This window comes from Buteo buteo, chromosome Z, assembly GCF_964188355.1.
Source record: "Buteo buteo chromosome Z, bButBut1.hap1.1, whole genome shotgun sequence".
NCBI lineage: Eukaryota > Metazoa > Chordata > Aves > Accipitriformes > Accipitridae > Buteo > Buteo buteo.
The window spans coordinates 23,547,828-23,569,495 of NC_134204.1; the positions used below are offsets into that span (position 1 = coordinate 23,547,828).

Genomic DNA, 21,668 nt, shown 5'->3' on the forward strand with positions numbered 1-21,668 from the left:
CTGCTGAAGCATGCTATTTTCCAAGGAGTAGAATGAACCCATACCTTTTTTTAATTTCTTTACTTATGGAGAATGATACTGCAGTGTTGGCAAATTTATCTCTAGGAATGAAAGAGCTGGTAATTTCACCATTACAAAATATATTGCGCTGTTGCTTTTTTACTATATAGTAAGTATATAAAATATAAAAAGTATATAGCTTTTTTACTTTTTCATCTGTTCAGTTTTTCATCAGTTTTTCACCACCTGAGTGACCATATTAAAAAAAAAACAAACCTGTTTTCCTTGTGTATGAAGAGTACTACCCTTAGAAGCTTTGCTTAATTCATAAATAGGCATCTGATGTTCTTGCTATGTCTTAAAGCTCATTTTTGAAGGTAATCTTTTCCATTTGAATGTAGTATTTCCATTTTCTAGTCCTCTTACCTCTTTGTTAGGTTTTTAAATCTCCATGAGATTTCACCAATTTATGTTCTTACTTGGGAGCCAGCAGAGATTCAAGTAGAATGACGTTCAGGCTGTTCTCAGCAACCTGCAGCTAATAAATAATAATGTGGGTACTGGTATCTTGATCAGACATTATCAAACAAACTATAGAAGTGATAAAGCTAAGCCAGTGGGCTGATACTGATGCTCTTTTCCCAAAAGAAACTCAGCCAATATTCCCTACTAGGAAACAAATGCTCTTTAATGAAACACCACACTACAATGTGAAGGGCTGAGCTCTGGGTATTTTCACTGTCTTTTGCAGCACTAATCTTCTCATCTCTCCTTATCTTTCTGTTCTACTGAACAAACATTCCTATATAAACTATATAGTATATATCAAGCTTCCTGTACAGAAATTCTTGCATATTTACAGTGCTTTAAATTAACTTACTACTGTCATACAACCTCTGCTAGAAAAGTCAGATAGCCTGTTATTTCTTTAAGATGTAACAGTCACAGTGTGGCCAAAAGCCATAAATATTTCCAGCTCTGTTACACAGTAAGCAAACTGAGGTAAGTGCTCTCTAATAAATTTTTTTCTAAGACACATACACCACAAAAGCCCAGTGTTGAAAATACATTGTGATTGCAAAATTCAACATTCAGGAAATTTGCAAAGGACACAATGAAACATGCCCAAGTAGCCTTGATTCAAGCTTTTTGTTAGTTACTAAGTCTTTGGTTACCTGATGATATATTTTATTACTCCTCCTTTTCACAATCCCAAGAGTCCTGGCTAACTAATACACATGTAAATATTTACCTGGGCATACATCTTCCTTCTATCCTAATTGTTCAGTGGCATACATTGTATTTATTGCACACAATTCTGTTCTAAAGGCAGAATCCTTCTGTTCATCAGACCTTACTCAGTAACTCATACAGTGATGGAAGTGTCTTCAGAACTGCCTTGAGTAGCTGGGTAGTAGCAATTTTTGCCACTGTGAAGAAGGAACAAAGAGAGATTAAGCTAAAGATTGCTAATCTAGAATCTGAGATTGCAACATACTTTATCCAGTGCTGTATGTGTTTGTAGAGTAATTTTTCACTAGCTTCATTTGCAGCTGAGTGCAAAGAGTCTCTGGGCTGAGCAACCAGACAATTAGAAATACTTTGTCAATAACTATTTTGAGGGTCTGTGTTTAAGCAACTTCGATAGGATCACATGAAAATTATGGGTAGGTATGGAGTCCAGTTTTCAGGGCCACACTGGGAGAAACTCTCCTGTGCCTTCCTGAAGTCCCTAACATGATGTCTTTAAGGATTTTGCTGTCCCTTCTGCGATAGCAAATACCTATTGGGGGTGACTATAGCAACTACCTATTGGGGGGATGGCAAGTATGGCAGATGGTAGCTCATGTTCCAGCTTTTCTAGGAAACCTGCTGAAACTTCTTACTGCATTTGTTCACCTAGTTTTCTTCTGCATCATTATCACACTCTGGCAGAACTTCTCTGGATAGAATCATCTTTCCCAGACTTTGTCAAGCAACAGATGAGTTCACTCACCCAGGACCTGCAACTTCTCCCCAATCATGGTTTTGCTTTATTTGTTCCATTCCATCATTTGAATTATATAGCTTTGTGCCTTAGGGAGCAGCGTCAAACACAGTTCTTACACCTAGTAATACTTTTTAAAATTTGAATTAGAGTTTCATGGAAAGTAAGATATTCTGAAAGAGCTTAGGTACTGTGTTTACAAAGTGGAAGTGTTTACAAAATTCAGCTCTAATTCCTTTAAATGTTGTATGTCTACTTTATTGACTTTGCATGTTCCCAATATTGACTATTCCTTTGGTTAAAGAAACATCCTGGCTTAGCTAGCAAGGTCTTAGAAGAAGCAGTTGACATAATATCTGTCCATGGAAGCTGCTGGAAGCTGCTGGATTTGGATCCTTTTTCCAAATTAATACTGAGGTTGTCACAGTCCCACATTGAGAAAACCCAGAACTGCCTCGGAGTTCTTAAGTACCCTTCAGCATACGTTGCTGTATGCAGCCACAAATATTTTGGGGTCAAAGGTTCTCATTCATACCTTATAAAGAACTTCATTGCATTTTTAATATGTAAATATAACAGATAAAAGAGCTTTCCTGATTCATATATCCACAAGAATAATATATTCCTTTCACTGTTAGGAACTGTAAAATACTATTATTATCATTGGATCATTACAGCTTGTGACCGTGGAAGTGCACATTACCAAAGTTTAATGTCTATACATGTTTACATAGAAACCATTCATTTCTGGGGATCATCTACAAATATAATTGACTTGTTTGGTTATATAATTACATATATTAGAAAATATTTTTTAAAACCTTAAGTTGCAGATTGCAATCATTATATTAGCTAGCTATGCAGCATTTGAGCATGGCACTCATTTTAATAATTAAGGGAGTAAGGCTATATAACAAATCAAAGGCAAGAGGGGACAGTTAAAATGAACTGGAGGTGTTTTCCAGAGTTCAAAATACGCTATAAAAATAGTTAAAGCTACCTTGTCAAAGTACAAGGTTTGAAACTGGTAGCCATTTATGCTGAGTTTCAATAAAATAAGCCACTGCTCATGAATAGTTATAAGAATATATTATTCTTATGTTCCAGAATCAGTTCAACCTGCTATATTGTTTGTAACTTGTTGAAAAAGAAGCATACATACATGGAGAGGTAATTCCTGCTGTCAGTTATTTGCACATAGCTCTAGTCATTTTAATAGAATTTGAATATCTATGGAAAAAATTAGTCCAGGATACCTTAGATTCACAGACTCCTACAGTTTCTTGTATGAAATGGTCTCAAAGTCTTATATTTTCCTGTGTCTTTTTTTTCTAAATTTATGTTTATACATGAATAATTTCTCAGAATAAGATGCAAAATACTTTAATGCTTATAACCTACATATTGTTTATTCTTACTACATGCCTATTTGGAAGCCCTGAATAAAAAATTACATTGCTGTCACTGTAATTGAGATCTGTGGGCCCCATATGATTTGTATAAACATAGCTGAGGGCAAAATGATACCAGCACTAGCCAAAGTGGTAGGTACCTGAATACTTATGTAAAAAAGAGAAGAATTCTTACAGGAAAATTATGTGTGCATACTATGGACAGAAAACATTAGGCTTTTGTGATGTTAAATCAGACTGAACTCACTCCTGCATTGTTGGTACATCAGAAGATACCAAATCTCAGATGAGTGTGTGTCGTGTACCATACAAGAAGTTCATAGCATAATTGTTGTTTTTCCAGTATGTGTTTTGTGATAACAGCATATTTCCTTAAAATGGTACCCAAAAGCCTGTGGTAGTTTATATTACAGATTACAAAAATAAACCCTCAATTCAGTGAAGGGATTTTTGTTTTATTTGGCTTTGTTTAAATTACATGCTATTGAGTTTTGAAGGAGAAAGGAAGGATTGCTTAAAGGATGTGCTACAATTTCAGCATTCTATTTAAAGAATGGTAGATATATGTAATTACTTCACATATTACTTACACAAGAGGTATGAGATGTGAGAGAGAAGAGAAATACAGAGGTGTGGAGAAACAAGCACTTAAAAAATCCAGAGAATCACCCATTCTCATGTGGATACTGTGTAGAGGCCAAAATGAATATAATAAAAACAGGCATGGAAGGAGGAGAACACAACTTCTGCCACAGACTTGTTGTTCCTATTACATTTTCCTTAATAATAATATTTCCAGTGAGACAACCTCTGGGTTCTGCAGGTCCCAAATGTAAGTCAGGAATGAAGTTCATCAGGCTGTTAGCCATATTTGCCACATTTCTTTTTTACTTCCTACATGATTCTTTCCTATTCCCCTTTTTATGTTCTCCTTTTCATATACTTTAGCTGTGATCTATAGCTTGTGTATTCATCCTTAATTGCCAGGTTAGAAGTGTGATGCAAATGCTGCTGTCTTCTTGAGAGGGGTTCTCTCAGCTTTGAAATTCTGTTATTGCCCTCAAAGATCTTTCAAATTCAACTGCAGTGAAATCTAACTAGCTCTGAGGGACTTATAGTAGATGTTTCTTTCATGATGTAAGTTTCACTGCGAAGTAGGTGATGACTAAGAGTAGGTGCGTAGGGTAGCACGGTGCAAACACAAAGGTGACCACAGAAGCAGGAGGGAGCACAACAGGTGAGACGCATAAGCACAGTGGTCACAAATGATGTGTGTAACCTTACTGAACTGATCATTTTCTACCCTCTTTTTTATCCTCACTCAAGTTTGATCTTCAGCATTATTTAATTCAGTGAATTTAATTTCATACCAAAGGCATTTTCTGCTTCTTAAAGTAAAAAAAAAATAAGCTGAATTAGAGGCTAGAAGACAAAGAATACATCACACCTTATATTAAAATTGCACAGTAAAAAGAGCTTCTGTCTAGTCAACTGGCAAGAACAGCAAGTGTATGTGGATACCTCTGGCAACACTGTGTGCGTGATCAAACTCCGACTGGAATTAATGAAAGTCTTTCCACTGACTAAATTGAAAGCAAAATTTAGGGTGCATATCCCTATTTTAAGAACATATAATACAAAAGATACCCTTACCACCACTAGAAGGATGAGAAGATTAAAGAGCTTTTGTTTCTCTACACCTGTGCTATGTAGTAGAAATGTTAAGCCTGAGTCATATACATTATTCAAGCAAAGCCTTTATTATTAGCTGACTCTAACTGTTTTTGAGTGATTGAGCAGATGCTCTGAAATACAAGAAAGGCTTCATGAATTGTTCACAATACAACAGAATTACTGGTAAAGAGCTCTTTTCAGTTGAAAAGAAATGTGTGCCGTTCATTCTGCTAAATCTGCAAGAGCTTGCCTTTGTGCTAACAAAAAGAACGTTACAGTGCTTCTGTTCTCAAGTTGTGAAAAAGAACCTTTACTGTTATTTCATCTAGTATTGTTATTGTTTTCATTGAAACACCTTCCAAATCTCTGAAGGATGCATCTACAGACAGGGTTGTTCTTGACAGCATGTCACCAAAGGTCAGGTCACATCTCCCACATAACACTTCAAAATAATGGGAGAATTAGCTAATACCCAGTTCCAGCAGTAACACATTGTGGTATCGGTGGCAAATTAGATGGTTTCCCTGGGGCAACCCTCTTTTACAAAGAAGCTTTAAGTGACATATTGGTAACAGTATGTTGTGTTATGGGCTTCTTGTAATGGGAAAAATAATGAATAATGAAGTTTGCACAAGTGAACAATTTAAATTGTGCAATATGAACTACCTTAAAATAACAGCATAAGCTGCACTTAAGAACTAGAAAAATTTGAAAGCTATACCTACAGGGTGATACAGAGTAAAACATATAGTCTGGGAAGTAGGCTTAGACTGGTGTTCCACAAGCAACTGAGTCAGTGTTCTCATTTGAATGTACTTGGTGCCAGGACTGTGCTTGCCACTACAGAAAAGGAGGACCATCAGACAGTCCACAAGAGGTTTGCAAGGATACCAAAAAATCCCACCAGTATTCAACATTCTTGCATGCTCTACTATCATGGTCCACATCTTTTATCCCATTCTCTCCCTGACAAAAGCCCTGGCAGATCTGTCATGAAGCCCCCATTCAATTCCAACACTGCATTTCATTTTCATATAGTGAGCATGAATTAGGCAAGTGTAAACATGGAAATTCAGAATATAATGCATGTTGGGCTGTGAGTGGTAGCAGCTATGTATTGCTTTTAAAATCACTAAGTACAAAACTGCACATTTTTGTCTTTTGTTTTCCCTCAGTATTGCTGCGATACTAAGAGACATGAATTGCAATGTTCTTTTTGTCAAAGTTTTTCAAGTTGCTTTCAGAATGTGTGCTGTAGTTTCCTTACTTATTTTGTTCTGTTTTGTCCTCTGGCTCTTATTTTGTGTCACATGTGAGTCACTGGAATTTAACTGAAACCCTTCATAATGCTATGTAAAATTCTAAGCTCCACACATGCCTACATGGGACTTCTCTTAGTTTTGTTTGGTGGGAGTAATATATAGCAGCACTCTTGATTAGCAGATTTGTGTGGTCTGCTCTCTTTCTGAACAGTTCTTACTCAGAGTTTGCATTCACCACTCAATCTCTTCATTTATACTGTGCAACATGAATTATATCAAGATCAATTATATATCCGAGTATACATTTAATTAATAAATAATACGGATATATGTTTTGTTGAAATATTTTAAAGGAAAAGAACCTTGTGCCCCACCCAAGATCCTAGATACTAAAGTGGAGGAGAGTTCCGAAGTACCTATTTTAGAAGACACATCATCATCACCAACAGATATTCAACAGCATTTATGGCAGGTTTCCACAGACATTGAAAACACTGAAAGGTATGTGTAGCACTTCATTCCTAAACAAAACAAACTTCTGTCTGGGGTTTATTTAGTCTTTTCCAATTAGGCAGCTGGTGTTGCCACTATAAAAGGTATTAGTAAATTAAATAACCTGTTAACATTTCTGTTACCTTTAACATATCTGAGAGCAACTCCTAAAAGAAGGGCAGGGAGAAGTGACATCCTTAATTAGGCTAATTACCAGAGGGTAATTGTCAAAACAAAGGGTGGGAAATGATGTTGCTAGTGGGCCAGGTTCTCTAAAACAGGCAGCTTTTTTCTCCTCTTGAGTGGTTTCTGATTTTCTACCTGAAATCTGCTGGCCTGCAGTTCTGCATTTATAAATGGAAAGCACAGAATCTAGTTCATTTCAGTTGTTTCTGCCCATAGTTATGAATGTGGAAGCCTTGGGAGGGGAACATCATCCATAGGTTTGTCAAAGTAGACTTCTCTTGCCCTCTTAACTATGCAGTTGAAAGACCAAAAATGAGACCCTTTAGTAGAGAGTAATCCTGATGGCCAACGTTTCTTTGCAAAAAATACCTATTTTGATGGCTTTGTATATTAAGCTGCTGATGATATTTTAATGGTTATCATGTTTGTTTATGTAAAATGAAGCTCTGTTCTACTGAGAAAGTAACTTGGAGAATAAAACTGAGCAATGTCTTATTAGTCATGCTGCTTCATTTCTAAGAACCATTTTATATGTAGATGAATGAGGCAAGATCACATTGTTTTTAAATCCTGAAAGCCTTAAGACATTAGAAGCCTGCAGGCAAAGTTGCTCGTCTGTCATCTATCTGTAAAACAGGAACCTTTTTGCAACTTCTGGCCTCTCTCAAAACATATCCAAATGTAACTTGCTTTGTGAGTTGATACTTTGTTGTCATATTTTCCACCTTCTGTCCTTCAGAAAATTTCATGCCAGAGTCCTCCTAAGAGGGGTGAGAATGATAGCCCTGATTCTAAAATTTTCACTCAATGTGCAGGGAGCTTAAGTGTCATGGATTAGCTACATGTATTATAATTTCCTTCTGAACAATGAAACGCATTCATGGCACAAGCTACAAAATGCTGATAAGGGGTACTAAGTTGACATTAGTACTAGCTTGTGCTAATTTTAAGGCATACTGTGTATTTTGCCACTAGGATCACATTGTGCCCACCAACTCATTTAATATGGGATACTCCAGAGCGAGAATAGATCACAAAGTTGGACCAGATGCAACTAGTTACTATCAGACTGGCTTAAAAGTGCTCCCTTATTAAATCTACTGCCATTTATTTTGGTATGCATCTTCTGATACATGTATGTGAATGAAATGCTTGCCCAATAAGTTTTTGTATTTATTGCTCCATTATTCCAGCATATGGGGTCATAGAAACATAGAATCGTTTATGTTGGAGAAGACCTTTAAGGTCATCGAGTCCAACTGTTAACCTAGCACTGCCAAGTCCACCACAAAACCATGTCCCTAAATGCAACATCAACATATCTTTTAAATACCTCCAGGGATGGTCACTCAAACACTTCCCTGAGTAGCCTGGTCCAATGCTTGACAACCCTTTCAGTGGAGGAATTTTTCTGAACAGCCAATCTAAATGTCCCCTGCAACAACTTGAGGCCGTTTCCTCTTGTCCTATCACTCCCTATTGTTATTTGGGAGAAAAGACCAACACCCACCTCGTTACAACCTCCTTTCAGGTAGTTGTAGAGAGTGATAAGGTTTCCCCTCAGCCTCCTTTTCTCCAGGCTAAACAATCCCAGTTCCCTCAGCCACTCCTCACAGGACTTGTTCTCCAGACCCAACAGTTTCATTGCCCTTCTTTGGATGTGCTCCGGCACCTCAGTGTCTTTCCTGTAGTGAGGGGCCCAAAACTGAACCCAGTAGTCGAGGTGCGACCTCACCAGTGCCCAGTACAGGGGAACAATCACCTCCCTGCTCCTGCTGGCCACACTATTTCTGATACAGGCCAGGATGCCGTTGGCCTTCTTGGCCACCTGGGCACACTGCTGGCTCACATTCAGCCAGCTGTTGACCAACACCCCCAGGTCCTTTTCCATCTTGCAGCTTTCCAGCCACTCTTCCCCAAGCCTGTAGCACTGCATGGGGTTGCTGTGACCCAAGTGCAGGACCCAGCAGCTGGCCTTGCTGAACCTTGTACAATTGACCTCGGCCCATCAATTCAGCTTGTCCAGATCCCTCTGTAGAACCTTTATACTGTCAAGCAGATCAACGCTCCCACCCAGCTTGGTGTCATCTGCGAACTTACTGAGGGCGCACTCGATCCACTTGTCCAGATCATTGATAAAGATACTAAACAGAACTGGCCCCAATACTAAGTCCTGGGGACCACCACTAGTGACTGGCCACCAACTGGATTTAACTTCATTCACCACCGCTCTTTGGGCTCAGCTATCCAGCCAGTTTTTTACCCAGCAAAGAGTACACCCTTCCAAGCCATGAGCAGCCAGTCTCTCCAGGAGAATGCTGTGGGAAACATGACAAAGGCTTTACTAAAGTCCAGGTAAACAACATCCACAGCCTTTCCTTCATCCATTAAGTGGGTCATCTTGTCGTAGAAGGAGATCAGGTTGGTCAAGCAGGACCTGCCTTTCATAAAACCATGCTGACTGGGTCAATCACCTGGTTGTCCTGTACATGTCGTGTGATGGCATTCAAGATGATCTGCTCCATAAACTTCCCCAGCACCAAGTTCAGACTGACAGGCCTGTAGTTCCCTGGATCCTCCTTCTGGCCCACCTTAATGATGACTGTCATATTTGCTAATTTGAAAAGTTAAAAACTTTTAGAATTATAGAATGGTTTCATTTGAAAGGGACCTTAAAGATCATCTAGTTCCAACCCCCCTGCCATGGGCAGGGACACCTTCCACTGGACCAGGTTGCTCAAAGCCCCATCCAACCTGGCCTTGAACACTTCCAGGGATGGGACATCCACAGCCTCTTTGGGCCACCTGTTCCAGTGCCTCACCACCCTCACAGTGAAGAACTTCTTCCTTACATCTAATCTAAATCTACCCTCTTTCAGTTTAAAATCATTACCCCATGTCCTCTCGGTACATGCCCTTGTAAAAAGTCCCTCTCGGCTTTCTTTGAAGCCCCTTTAGGTACTGAAAGGCTGCTATAACGTCTCCCCGGAGCCTTCCTTTCTCCACACTGAACAACCCCAACTCTCTCAGCCTTTCTTTGTAGGGGAGGTTCTCCAGCCCCCTGATGATCTTTGTGGCCCTCCTCTGGATCCACTCAAGCAGGTCCATGTCTTTCTTATTTTGGGGGCCCCAGAGCTGGATGCAGTACTCCAGGTGGGGGTCTCACCAGAGCAGAGTAGAGGGGCAGAATCACCTCTCTCAACCTGCTTATGATATTTCTTTTGATGCAGCCCAGGATACAGTTGGCTTTCTGGGCTGCAAATGCACATTGCCTGGTCATCTTGAGCTTCTTGTCAACCATAAAGCTATACTGTAAGCCATTGCCCATAGAATTCAACTGCTGTTCTATTGTATCTCTTTCAACTTTTTTTTCCACAGAGATATGAGAGAAATGAAAAACCTTTTAAGTAAACTCAGGGAGACTATGCCCTTACCACTGAAAAATCAAGGTACGTTTTGTATTTTCTTCCTGTAAGGAAAATGAAGATAATTAAAGGGTTTGCCTTCCATTAGATCAAAAAAATCTAGAGTTTTTTTATAGACATTACAAAAAGAAAAATCTAGGTGAAGTCTCTTCCCTACTGATGCAGTGAGCCAGAATTGAGTACGTGAACTTTGGCCTCTTGCATTTCACATGAGGCATTCTGGAATTTTATAGATATGGTATCTATAGATAAAATAATAGTCTTTCCCTGGTGACATGAAGGCAGCAGCACAACTCATTCCCCGTGTCAGGGGTCTTTCTTTTTCAAAGGTAATAAAGGTTTAAATTGCAGAGACTGATAGGGATCCTACTGAGTGATGGGGTTTGCTTTACCCCTACAAGGCTTGTAGCTTCTGTGACATGACACCGACTCTATGCAGAAAGGATACTTGCCTTGAATCTGCTAACAGCCTGCTTTTCCCAGTAGCCAGCTATCAGGCAGCCCATACAAATGTATGGGGGTGCAGGTTCTCCATCCTATGCATGTATTTAACAATAGGCCTTCATTTTGTGGCCCAGCAGTGTTAAATATTCCACATCTACAGGGACTCTCTTCCTTCATGTGAACAACATCAAAAAGATAATAATTTTCCTTTTTGATTTCTTCTTGACTATGTGTTTTTCTTAAATGCTGTGAATCTTTGCACAGTGGCAGCTGATGAAGTATGCCTAATGTGTCCTAAATCTTGTCCCACGTAACTAAGCATTCTAGCATTCATCATAATATGGTAAGAGATGAATATAGAATGGGTGAATTCATTATACAGTTTATGAGTTTGTGGCAGGATTTGCTTGATGCAAAATTATGTGAAAAGAGAAAGGGAATTGCTTATGATACATGATACAGATGTGCCATTGTAAAAACTGGAAAAATGCCATAAAGACTATGCCTAGCCTAGAAGAAAGAAGCGTTGTGGAAATAAGGAAAGAAAAGACAAATTTGAGGGATATAAAGCACATAGAAACTTGAATTCAGAACAGAGATGAAGGCATACAGAATTCTTTTCTGCTGTCTGGTGTCTACACTGCCCTTCAACACTGGTGAGAAAATCACTGATCACCTGTGCAGCAGGATGGGAAACGTGTCAGCTGGAGTTTAAAAGCTCTGAGACGTGCCCGAGGATCAGGTAATCATAAATGGTGTTTTTGCAGCTCCCACAGACTCCAGCTGTGATCATAGTTTACAGATGACTTCTGAGAATGGATGCCTCAGGAATGGACAGTCATACTCATTATTCATCCAGCACTTACTTAAAATTTTTGAAGTATTCCAAGACCTTTAATTAATTATAGATAGATGACAGTATAAGTAAATAGAACAAAGAAACAACATTACAGGTAATTAATATGGTCTGGACTGTGTATGATTTACAAGCACTGTTTAAGAGAATGATTATGAGATGAATAAATGCCATTGAATAAGTTGATCTTTATAAGACCTGATCCTACTTTCAGTAAATGAGTGTTTTGCTGTTGATTTCAGTGGCTTCAGTGACAGCCAGAACAGAGTTAAGATTGCAGGCCCACATAAGCTTTACATAATGTTACTGGTGGCTCACAGACCTGTTTTTTTGTATGGAATTCTCCTAAGTGACAGCAGGAAGGTTACTATGATAAGAAATTGAGTTGATGTGGCTCATAAGCTTGAGTCACAATATTAAGTGATGTCTTACCTATGCTTTTATAGTTAAGTATTTGTTTTACAGTAGTGTCTAAAGCCTACAATCAAAACTAGGACCCTGATGTAACCAGAATAGGAACATAATGAGGCATAGCTCTTAGCCTGAAACCGTGCCTGAAGATGGCTCAAATTCAAAGTGAATTCTAAAGATTTTGGAAGATATCTCACTGACAGTGCATGAGTTAACATAAGTATAGGCACTACTATATACATTTTATATGAATTTAAAAGGAAATAAATAAAAGGTAGATTGTGCTAACTTTGCCAGATAAGTGCTTTTTCTCTTGATGTGCCAAGATGTTCCAGTGTTGCAGTTTTAAATGGAAATTCCCCCTGATGTGCACAAATGGCCACCCAATAATGGGGTTTTTTAAAAGTTTAAATTAAGACAGAATTTAACCTTAGGATTGACATTTCAAACTTGCATGTCTGCAATATCTCAAGCTACTTTAGGTTTTATTTAGGACCCTAACATCATTCATCCATGCAGGATTATTGTGTCTTAGGTCTCCCAGTACTGGAGGTGCAATTTAATTGAGGTTTCATCACTGAACTGGTATTCTTCTTGCCAAAATTTCTGTTGTATTATCATGGAGATCATGATAATTATCATTGTAAGACTCTTAGATACAAAATTCATTTATTATTTACTCTATGCCTAGAACAATGGGATCTGTTACTTGATCATGTAGGTGCTGTTAGGACACATAATTGATAAAAACTCTTTGTGTGTGCATGTGTACATGCTTGTATTAAAATGTGGGTTTTTTCATCACAGATGATAGCAGCCTCCTAAACTTGACTCCTTATCCATTGGTAAGAAGACGGAAGCGAAGATTCTTTGGACTGTGTTGTCTTGTCTCAAGTTAGAAGATTAAGCACAGAAGCACCAAGAAAATCTTAACTTTGATTAAACCACTATTATTTGACCACTGAAAAGACAAACATTGCTACTGTTGATTATAAAGTATATTTTCTACACTAGTCTATTCCTTTTTTTCCGCTCCATCCCTCTTCTCAAAATAAGGGTTTTAATAGTTTAAAGTTATGGTGGTCAAAAACCAGCTGTGGAATAGATCTAGTATAACTAAGAATGTTTTTAAAACTTTTAAGAGTATGTTTTGCATGCTTACTTTCAACCACTCAGAAAAAAGACACATGAATTATGGTTAATAGATAATTTTAAAGTTTTTTTTCTTGTTTGAACTGCAGCTAAAAAGTTTGTGCATAGTACAGTACTCTTATTAGTATCATATTAAAATACTTGATCATATTCTAACAGTCTTTCAGCATAGAAAACTATTTAATGGCAAAAGCATTGAAGTTCTAAAACATTTAAACAATATTATAACAGAATTTGCACAAAATCTCCAGCTGCTTTTTGTGCTCTCATTCATATTTAGTCTTCCACTATATCTCAATTTAAAAACTTCATAGAAAAATATCTTAATTTATGATACACAAACCATATATGAAAATATTTAGAACTTGTAAATACAGAGAAATCATAGTATCTACATACTGTATAATGCATAAAAGCAACAGATTTCCTTTTAAGCTGATAGTATCTCTACAGGCTTTTGGAAAAAAATAAATAATTTATTAAAAGGTGTATTAAACAATGTAAAACACAACACCAACCCACTTTGTTTCCAACAGAATTCAAAGCATGGTGTCTGCATATCACTAAGTATGAACTCTTATAGGGCATGCCAGAATTATCTCAGACTGTAAGATATTAAATGTTTTACATTGTTAATAAAGTTTTTTATTTAAATTAAATGTTGTCTTGTTTCTAATTATTTTGCCAGACTATGTCTTTTTTTTCTAATTTTGTTGTCAGAGTACTACACAAAGTTTTGATAATTTTTCCATTTCAAGAAGTATGTTTACAAAGACAGATAAAAAATTATGATCAATATATAAATGCTAAAATGACAACTAGTAGCAGCAATAGATATGAATAAGTCAAACTCATTGTACTGATATTTCAGGATGATAGGCAAGACACCAGAAGTAAACATGTGCTAGACTGCAATGCTATGAAACCCATAACAATCTGTAACTACTGTATAGAGCAGGTCACCGTACCGTTGTAGTCAGTAATACATAAGGAAGGTGACTATGAGTCCTTCTGCTATTCGACTATGACCCAGCATGTCAACAGGAACCAAATTCCTTCTTACTGTGTAAGGGTCTAGTGGTGGGTAAGGAGTTATTGTTTCCTTGTCACAGGAAAGACCCATATAGTTAAATACTCTGTGGTTTTTTGGTAGGATATTAGTACACTCCCCTGAGCAGTTTGTTAGGGATAGCTATTCACTGAACTGTATCTGGCAGCTGCAAAGTTTGATCTGACTGATTGTTCCACCAAGTTTTTTTCCTGGAATGCTGTTTGCTGAGAAAGGAAGGAAACACCCACATTGTCAGAAATATTAGTGTACCTTCTATAGCAAGGACCAAAAATTCAGATCTAATTCCCAAAAAGGGAAGGCAGGAATTTTTCTTCCTGAAGAGCCACACCACTCTTGTTTTAGGCATTCATGTAACAGCTTCCAGCATTTCTCTGGATTGATATTTTTCTTTCAATTCAGATAAAGCAGAGTGTTTGGCGTTTTCCCAGGTTGGACTGATCTACTCACCTTTTACCTTTCAGTCTCCTAGACAGAAAATACATTTTTGAATAATCAGGCCCCCAAATAAATACTTCAAATGCAACGAGGACAAATAAATCTAAAAGGCCCTGATGGAAACTGTGTGTTTCCATAAACAAAATTAATTCTATCTGAGGAATGCATAACTAAATTCATTGAATAGCACAGAAAAAGGTAACTGCAATGTGTTTTAAGATTTTAGGTCATAAACTATTCTTCAGCGTACGCAGCATTTAACACAGGGAGATCCCTACACACTCACAAAGCTGTGTACTTGTGAGTACGAATGCATTTTTAAGAAGGGAATCGAAGTCCACAGCAGGACGTTTTTTCAAAGTTAATTCTTTGACGTTTTCCCCACATCCTTCATGAATAATGTCCTCGTTAATCAGGTCCTAGTTTTCCGTAGCAAGTACTAAAGGAATGTCCAAAAGGTGGCAGCACTGACATTTTCATTAAAAGTCCACAAACCAATAGACTCGCTCTATGACTCCATGCCCACAGATACAATAGGTTTTGCAACTGTTAAAACTTTGGGAAAACAACTCCTGATGTCTAATGACTATTAAAAAATACTGTCTGAGAAGATGATCTGTAATTACAATTAACCAATTAATTTTGGTTCAGCATAAGCTAAAAAGACAGACTGATACTATTTTATTAATCCTGCAGACATCAATTCTAAAAAAAACAGTGTATGAACACAAACCTGAATATGCAGTGATGCTACGAGAGAGAAAGGGAGAAAGAAAATTTCACACAAGCAAACTGAGTTAATTCTTTTCAAATCTTGTTATGTTGGTACACACACAAAAATTGCTGTATGAGGTCAGTGTGATATCTTTTTTTAACAACTACTTTCAAAGGAAGATGGGCAGATAAAGCAGTAAGTGTATCTAGTGTAGTACCTGCCCACACATTATCACATGGAAGTTAACATGCCAAGTTACACGACAGCTCATATCTCTCTATTTTTACCACATCTGTCGCAATGGAATATACATTAATGAGAAAAAGGTATAAATGTTAATTAATTATGCAAAGGTCTTGACATCAGTCATATCACAATGAGTTGCACAACATTAGCACATTCTGTGATGGAAACAGATTTACATATGTTGCCTTTAAAGTCCTTTTTGTTTGCACCACTCTAAGGTGTACCATAATATGCACATCCTGCACCTTTTGTTATTCTGGAAGCTTTGGTTGTGTCTCTTCTTCCTGAACTAAAGACTACTAAAATGTCAGTCTTTGCTCATTTTGAAGCCTTTCCATACTTTTAACCAATCCTGCAGCTTCTCTCAAACCCCTTGTATTTATTATACATTTTACTAATTTTAATGGACACATGCTTTAATTCCCAAGCTTTATGGTCACTTAAGGAATACTGACGATTGAGGGTGAATGGAGTGTCCTCCAGTTATCTTTTAATAGATAGTGGCCATGAACCAAGGCCTGGTAAGTATCTGAATTGAAGAGGTGTTAAGGGATAAATTGGCTTAGTTAGGAATGCAGAGGATTATCTTTCACTAAAATTCAAAACAAAACAAAAGAAACTTTTTTTTAAGCCCCTTACTTTTTTTTAAGAACATCATGTAGGTCCAAGAAGGATAAATGTTAATGATGTTACTACATTTTAGTTTAATGGAATAGGGCAATGTCAGATCAAAGTTAAAAAGTTCCCACAACAAAACGATACACAAATCACTTACAGATGATTTAGAACCATTCTTTTATTTGTTTGTTTTCCAAGTATTACAAAAAAAGACAACTGTACATTGATAAATGCCTGAATGCATGAAAACAAGAGATTTAGGGAAAATATGGTGGAAAACAGTACTTGCTTTCTAAATCCTAAATGGGGTTTAAACATTTTGGTTGCAAATGCTATAGGTTAAAGGCACCACAACTCTTGCAGGGCAAGAAACAAGCAAAATTTCTGTTCCCACTGAATATGTCAGGTTCCACCAACTCTTTTTTTACAAGAACTGTGCAGCTTCAGCTTTTCAGAGAAAAAATCAAATGCTTTATAACCACCATTCACTTGTAATACCTTTCTTCTTTTCACAGATATTTCATGTCATAAAAAAATAGCTGTCTAAAAAGTCAGTTATCTATGTACAGTGTAAAGTGTAATGTTTTCAGAGCAGAAGCAAAATACAAGCATATAGAAAGAGACAATAAATACATATTGCTGACTGCATATGTGAAAGCATACAAAATCTGCATAACTTACGCAATACATAAAAGGTTGTCCCTGTGACCTATTAAATATTCATCCCATAGCAGGCTTACTTGGGATGAGATACAATATAAAGACATTAATTTTTCAATATAAGGTAAATACTTAACTGTAAATCAAAGGACTTTCAAGAGGTTGAAGAGCTGTCTAGACTGCGGTGATGCTAGGACTACTATAAGAGGTGTTTATTACAGAGCCCAAAATTTATTTTGTTTGAAGCAGGTACAGAGACTCCATAGATGTGAAGACAGAAAATCAGTGGGAATACAGTAAACTAAATGAAATAAAGACATGACAAAACTATTAGAGAACACAACAACAATCTTAATGGAAGTTTTTTGTTAAGCACTGTGGTGGGCTGACCTTGGCTGGCCACCAAGTGCCAACCAAGCTGCTCTATCACTCCCCCTCCTCAACTGGACAGGGGAGAGAAAATACAATGAAAGCTAATGGGTTGAGCTATGGACAGGGAAATCACTCAACAATTCAACTGCCATCACGGGCAAAACAATCTCGACTTGGGGAAATTAATTTAATTTATTGCCAATTAACATGGAGCAGACTAATAAGAAATAAGAACAAAGAAATAAGAACCTTTCACCCCCTGCCCTTCTTCTTCCTGGGCTCAACTTCCGTCGCAATTTCTCTACCTTCTCCCCCCAGGTAGCACAGGGGGATGGGGAACACGGGTCGCTGTCAGTTCATCACATATCTCTGCTGCTCCTTGCCCCTCACATGCTTCCCCTACTCCCGCGTAGGGTCCCTCCCACGGGAGACAGTCCTCCATGAACTTCTCCAAGGTGTGTCCCTCCCACGGGCTGCAATTCTTCACCAACTGCTCCAGCGTGGGACCCTTCCACAGGCTGCAGTCCTTCAGGCACAGACTGTTCCAGCGTGGGTCCCCCGCGGGGTCACAAGCCCTGCCAGCAAACCCGCTCCAGTGTGGGCTCATCTCTCCACAGGTCCACAGGCCCTGCTAGGAGCCTGCTCCAGCATGGGCTTCCCATGTGATCACAGCCTCCTTTGGGCATCCACCTGCTCTAGCGTGCGGTCCCCCCCGGGCTGCAGGTGGAGATCTACTCCACGGTGGACCTCCCTGGGCTGCAGGGGGACAGCCTGCCTCACCGTGGTCTTCACCATGGGCTGCAGAGGAATCTCTGCTCCGGCGCCTGGAGCATCTCCTCCCCCTCCTTCTGCACTGACCTGGGGGTCTACAGGGTTGTTCCTCTCACATATTCTCACTCCTCTCTCCCAGCCACTGTTGCACAGAAGTTTTCACCCTTTCTTAAATCTGTTATCCCAGAGGATACCACCATCACTGATGGGCTCAGCTTTGGCCAGCAGTGGGTCTGCCTTGGAGCCATCTGGAACTGGCTCTGTCCAACATGGGTGCAGCTTCTGACACCTTCTCACAAAAGCCACCCCTGTAACTCTCCTGCTACCAAGACATTGCCACATAAACCCAATACAAGCACCTACATCATGCTTATTTAAACCCTGGGGCTAATGTGTTAATATGCAAGCAAGGAAATGTGGCACTAGCTTCTCCACACACAAACAAGTATCATGAACATAAAAGGGTCAAGGCTTTGAACTTAGTGGCAATATAGTAGAAAAGTGCATACTGAAAGGAGGAAAAAAAGAGAAGAAGTTGTGATGCTTTGATGAGATCCAAATAATTTTAATAATACTTTAAAGCAATAGTTCTTTTGCTTTCTCACAGTGCCAGAAACAAGCAGTAGTCGGCAAGAGATAAATACTTCAATGATTTAGAAGTGCCTAGTGAAGTTCTGCAAATTTTGACAAGGAATTCCATATACAACATATTTTTCATGCAACCTGGCAGGTATCTCTAGAAATAGAGCTATAATAGCTTTTATATCAGTATTCTATAAATGCAGGTACAATCGAGTCTAAATGTACTTACATGTCATTTATAAGGACATATACTCCAGAAACACTTTGCAGAATTATTCATGATTGAAAGCATAAAATGTATATAGATGCTTTTGAAACAAAACACAAAGCCTGTGTCAAACAAAGTCCTAAATAAATTTTAAAGTATTGATATGGTTTACATTATAACTAGAACCACAACCGGCTAAATGTCCCAGCATTCACCAATATTACAAATTCATGGAAAACATCGTGCTAATATAGAAATGCCTATACATGGGCTCTTGGAATATGAAGTGTGGTGGGATCCCAGCTACAGACTGGGGAATGGTGAAGAGGAGGAGAGGCAGTTGGGGAATGTTGGACAGATTCTTATGTTAACAGCCTGGAGTTACTCACTCGGACGGCTGAGAGAACAGTAGCATTTCTCAATTCTTAATGATAAAACAATTTTATCAAAAAAGTGATTTCAACTGATTTACTATTGTTAATAGAGCAAGAGCAACTGATAGGGAACCACTGGCAGGTTCTGCATATGTCTACGCAAACTCCAGTTTCAGTAAATGGTAAGTAACCATTGACTTCAAGGGAAGGTGAGTTGAGGCCTTTAAGAAAGCTAAGAACAAGTGACAGTGTTTTCAAAAGGAGTCAGTGAAACCTTCATTTGCTTCCTTTTCAAAAGCAATTAACCTGACTTTCTTTTGTGGAACTAGAGACAAAAGGAGATGGGTTTCTCACAGCACTGAGTATTGCAATGCTCAACTCAAAAGACTTTTGGCTCCCAAAGTAGAATCTGGAATTCCAGAAATAAGTACTTAGGTGCCCTATAAAATATGCTGAGCTTCAAATCCTGAAGGTAGCATGAAACAGGAGCTGAGCTGCTTAATCCTATCATTTATAGGCATGGACAGAAGCAGAACATAAGGGACGGGACATGGGAACTGGTTTAAGACTACAGACTCAAGTGCGTGATCAGTGATCATTTTTAGAATTAAAGTTTTGGTCTGTGGCACCTAAATTTGCCTAAGACCCACTAAACTTTATTTCAGATCTGGTCTAGACACCAGAGAATGGACCAAATGTCTTATGCTCTGATCTGGGACTCTTAGCCACTTCTAAATCAGATATAATTTGCAAAGCAACTGCCAGAGTGTGATTTCCTCTGTAAGCAGTGCTCAGCTCAGCCATTTGATACCTCATTATCCATATCCCAATTGAGGCTGATCAAGGTATTACAAAAAAATCCTCCAGAAAGTGGCCTCTAAACCCGTACTGAGCCTAAGAATAGGGAAATGTAACTGCAATAGATTCTAGATCTTTGTCAAGTCCCAAGCAAGAGTATAGTTTTAGTCTTTCCCAGTCATGACAGACAGTGCAGCAGCACGTTGAATTTTACTGAAGTGCTTGATTCATTGACCAGTAAAGACAGCTTAACCCTTTACTAATGTTGCAGGGATCCTAACTTTTGGAATACTGGAATATGCTGTTGATTTGTGAATTCATTACAAAGACAACACCACCCAAATGTAACAGCTCAGTTTACCTGAATTAAAAAAAAAAAAAAAAAATTTGCTCTCTCTCTTAGTCCTAAAGCTTCTGATCTGAATAGAAGTATTCAAATTGCCATCACTCAATGATTTTTCAGTGTTGCTGTGAAACATAGCACTGCCTTTCAGAGATGGAAAGAGGGATTAGCTAACATTTGCAGCTAGGTGTTTTTGTAGCCTCATCACCCAATCTGTCCTCCCATTCCAAGTGGCTTTTTCTAGCTGAGTCCTGAAAACCTCTAAAGATGGAAATTCTGCAGCTTCCCTGGACAACCTGCCCTAGTGCTACACTACTTTCCTAGTGAAGAACTATCAAATATAACAGATTTCTAATGTTGTGTCATCTCTTAACAACAAAATCTAATTTTAAGTCTGCTCTATTATTTCTCAATACTTTTAACCTCCTCATCAGTTTTTGCACAGAAAACCCCATATGAATTCTCTTCTTTCAGTGCAAGTGGATGGTAATTGGTAGCCACAACCTACCCTCCCCCTCCCCCCGAGTTGTTAGTAAACGATACTATAATCCTTATTGCTGGTTTTCCACAGTTCATTTCTAAATTAAAATTTAAGCATTTCTGTAATTGCAGGAAGGTCTTTTCACTTGACTTTCATACAACTTCCAAAAGAAGACAACAGGGTATTGGAGAATTGAGAGGTATTTCTGAATAAAGTTCCTACCAACTCACGGGTTTTTGGTAATTTCTAAGAAAGGCTACCCTACAGATGAAAAATTTTAACACCTTCTATTAAAAAAGACTGCAGAAATCATGTCTAGTGATGACTTGTTCAAAATTTCTGTTCCTGGTGGAAGAGGAGCTGTAACGTTAGGTGTAGATGCCGGTTGGTGTGGCAAAGAGCAGTATTCTGCCATTGGAGTATTTATGTATTCCAAAACCCAGGATTTTTATGCATTCTCTATAAAGATTTTCTGTTCTAGTATTCTTTTCTTCTAATCAAGACAACCAGCTGGATATAGAATTTGGCTAACTATTTCAGTCTCAAAAAGAACCCCAAACACATGTAATAAAATGCAACATCTTTGTTATCTGGGATCAGATCTTCTCTTGCATAGAATAGAAACAATTCAGGTGTGATACTCTTTTTTTATCCAGCCCAGGTCACATCACTGTTCCACCATATTTACATTT

At 38.3% G+C, this 21,668-nt stretch overlaps 1 protein-coding gene across 4 annotated transcripts in view; it reads left to right on the top strand.

The window, feature by feature from the left end:
* Positions 1-13,960, top strand: part of RGS7BP (regulator of G protein signaling 7 binding protein) — a 43,909-nt gene extending 29,949 nt beyond the window's left edge. For all 4 annotated transcript variants that reach the window (XM_075020931.1, XM_075020929.1, XM_075020930.1 and 1 more), the window contains 3 exons: positions 6,689-6,836; positions 10,392-10,462; positions 12,957-13,960. In XM_075020931.1, the coding sequence (XP_074877032.1) occupies positions 6,689-6,836; positions 10,392-10,462; positions 12,957-13,048 (311 nt within the window). In that variant the 3' untranslated portion in view covers positions 13,049-13,960. The remainder of the gene's footprint in view (positions 1-6,688; positions 6,837-10,391; positions 10,463-12,956) is intronic.
* The last annotated feature ends 7,708 nt before the right edge of the window (positions 13,961-21,668 follow it).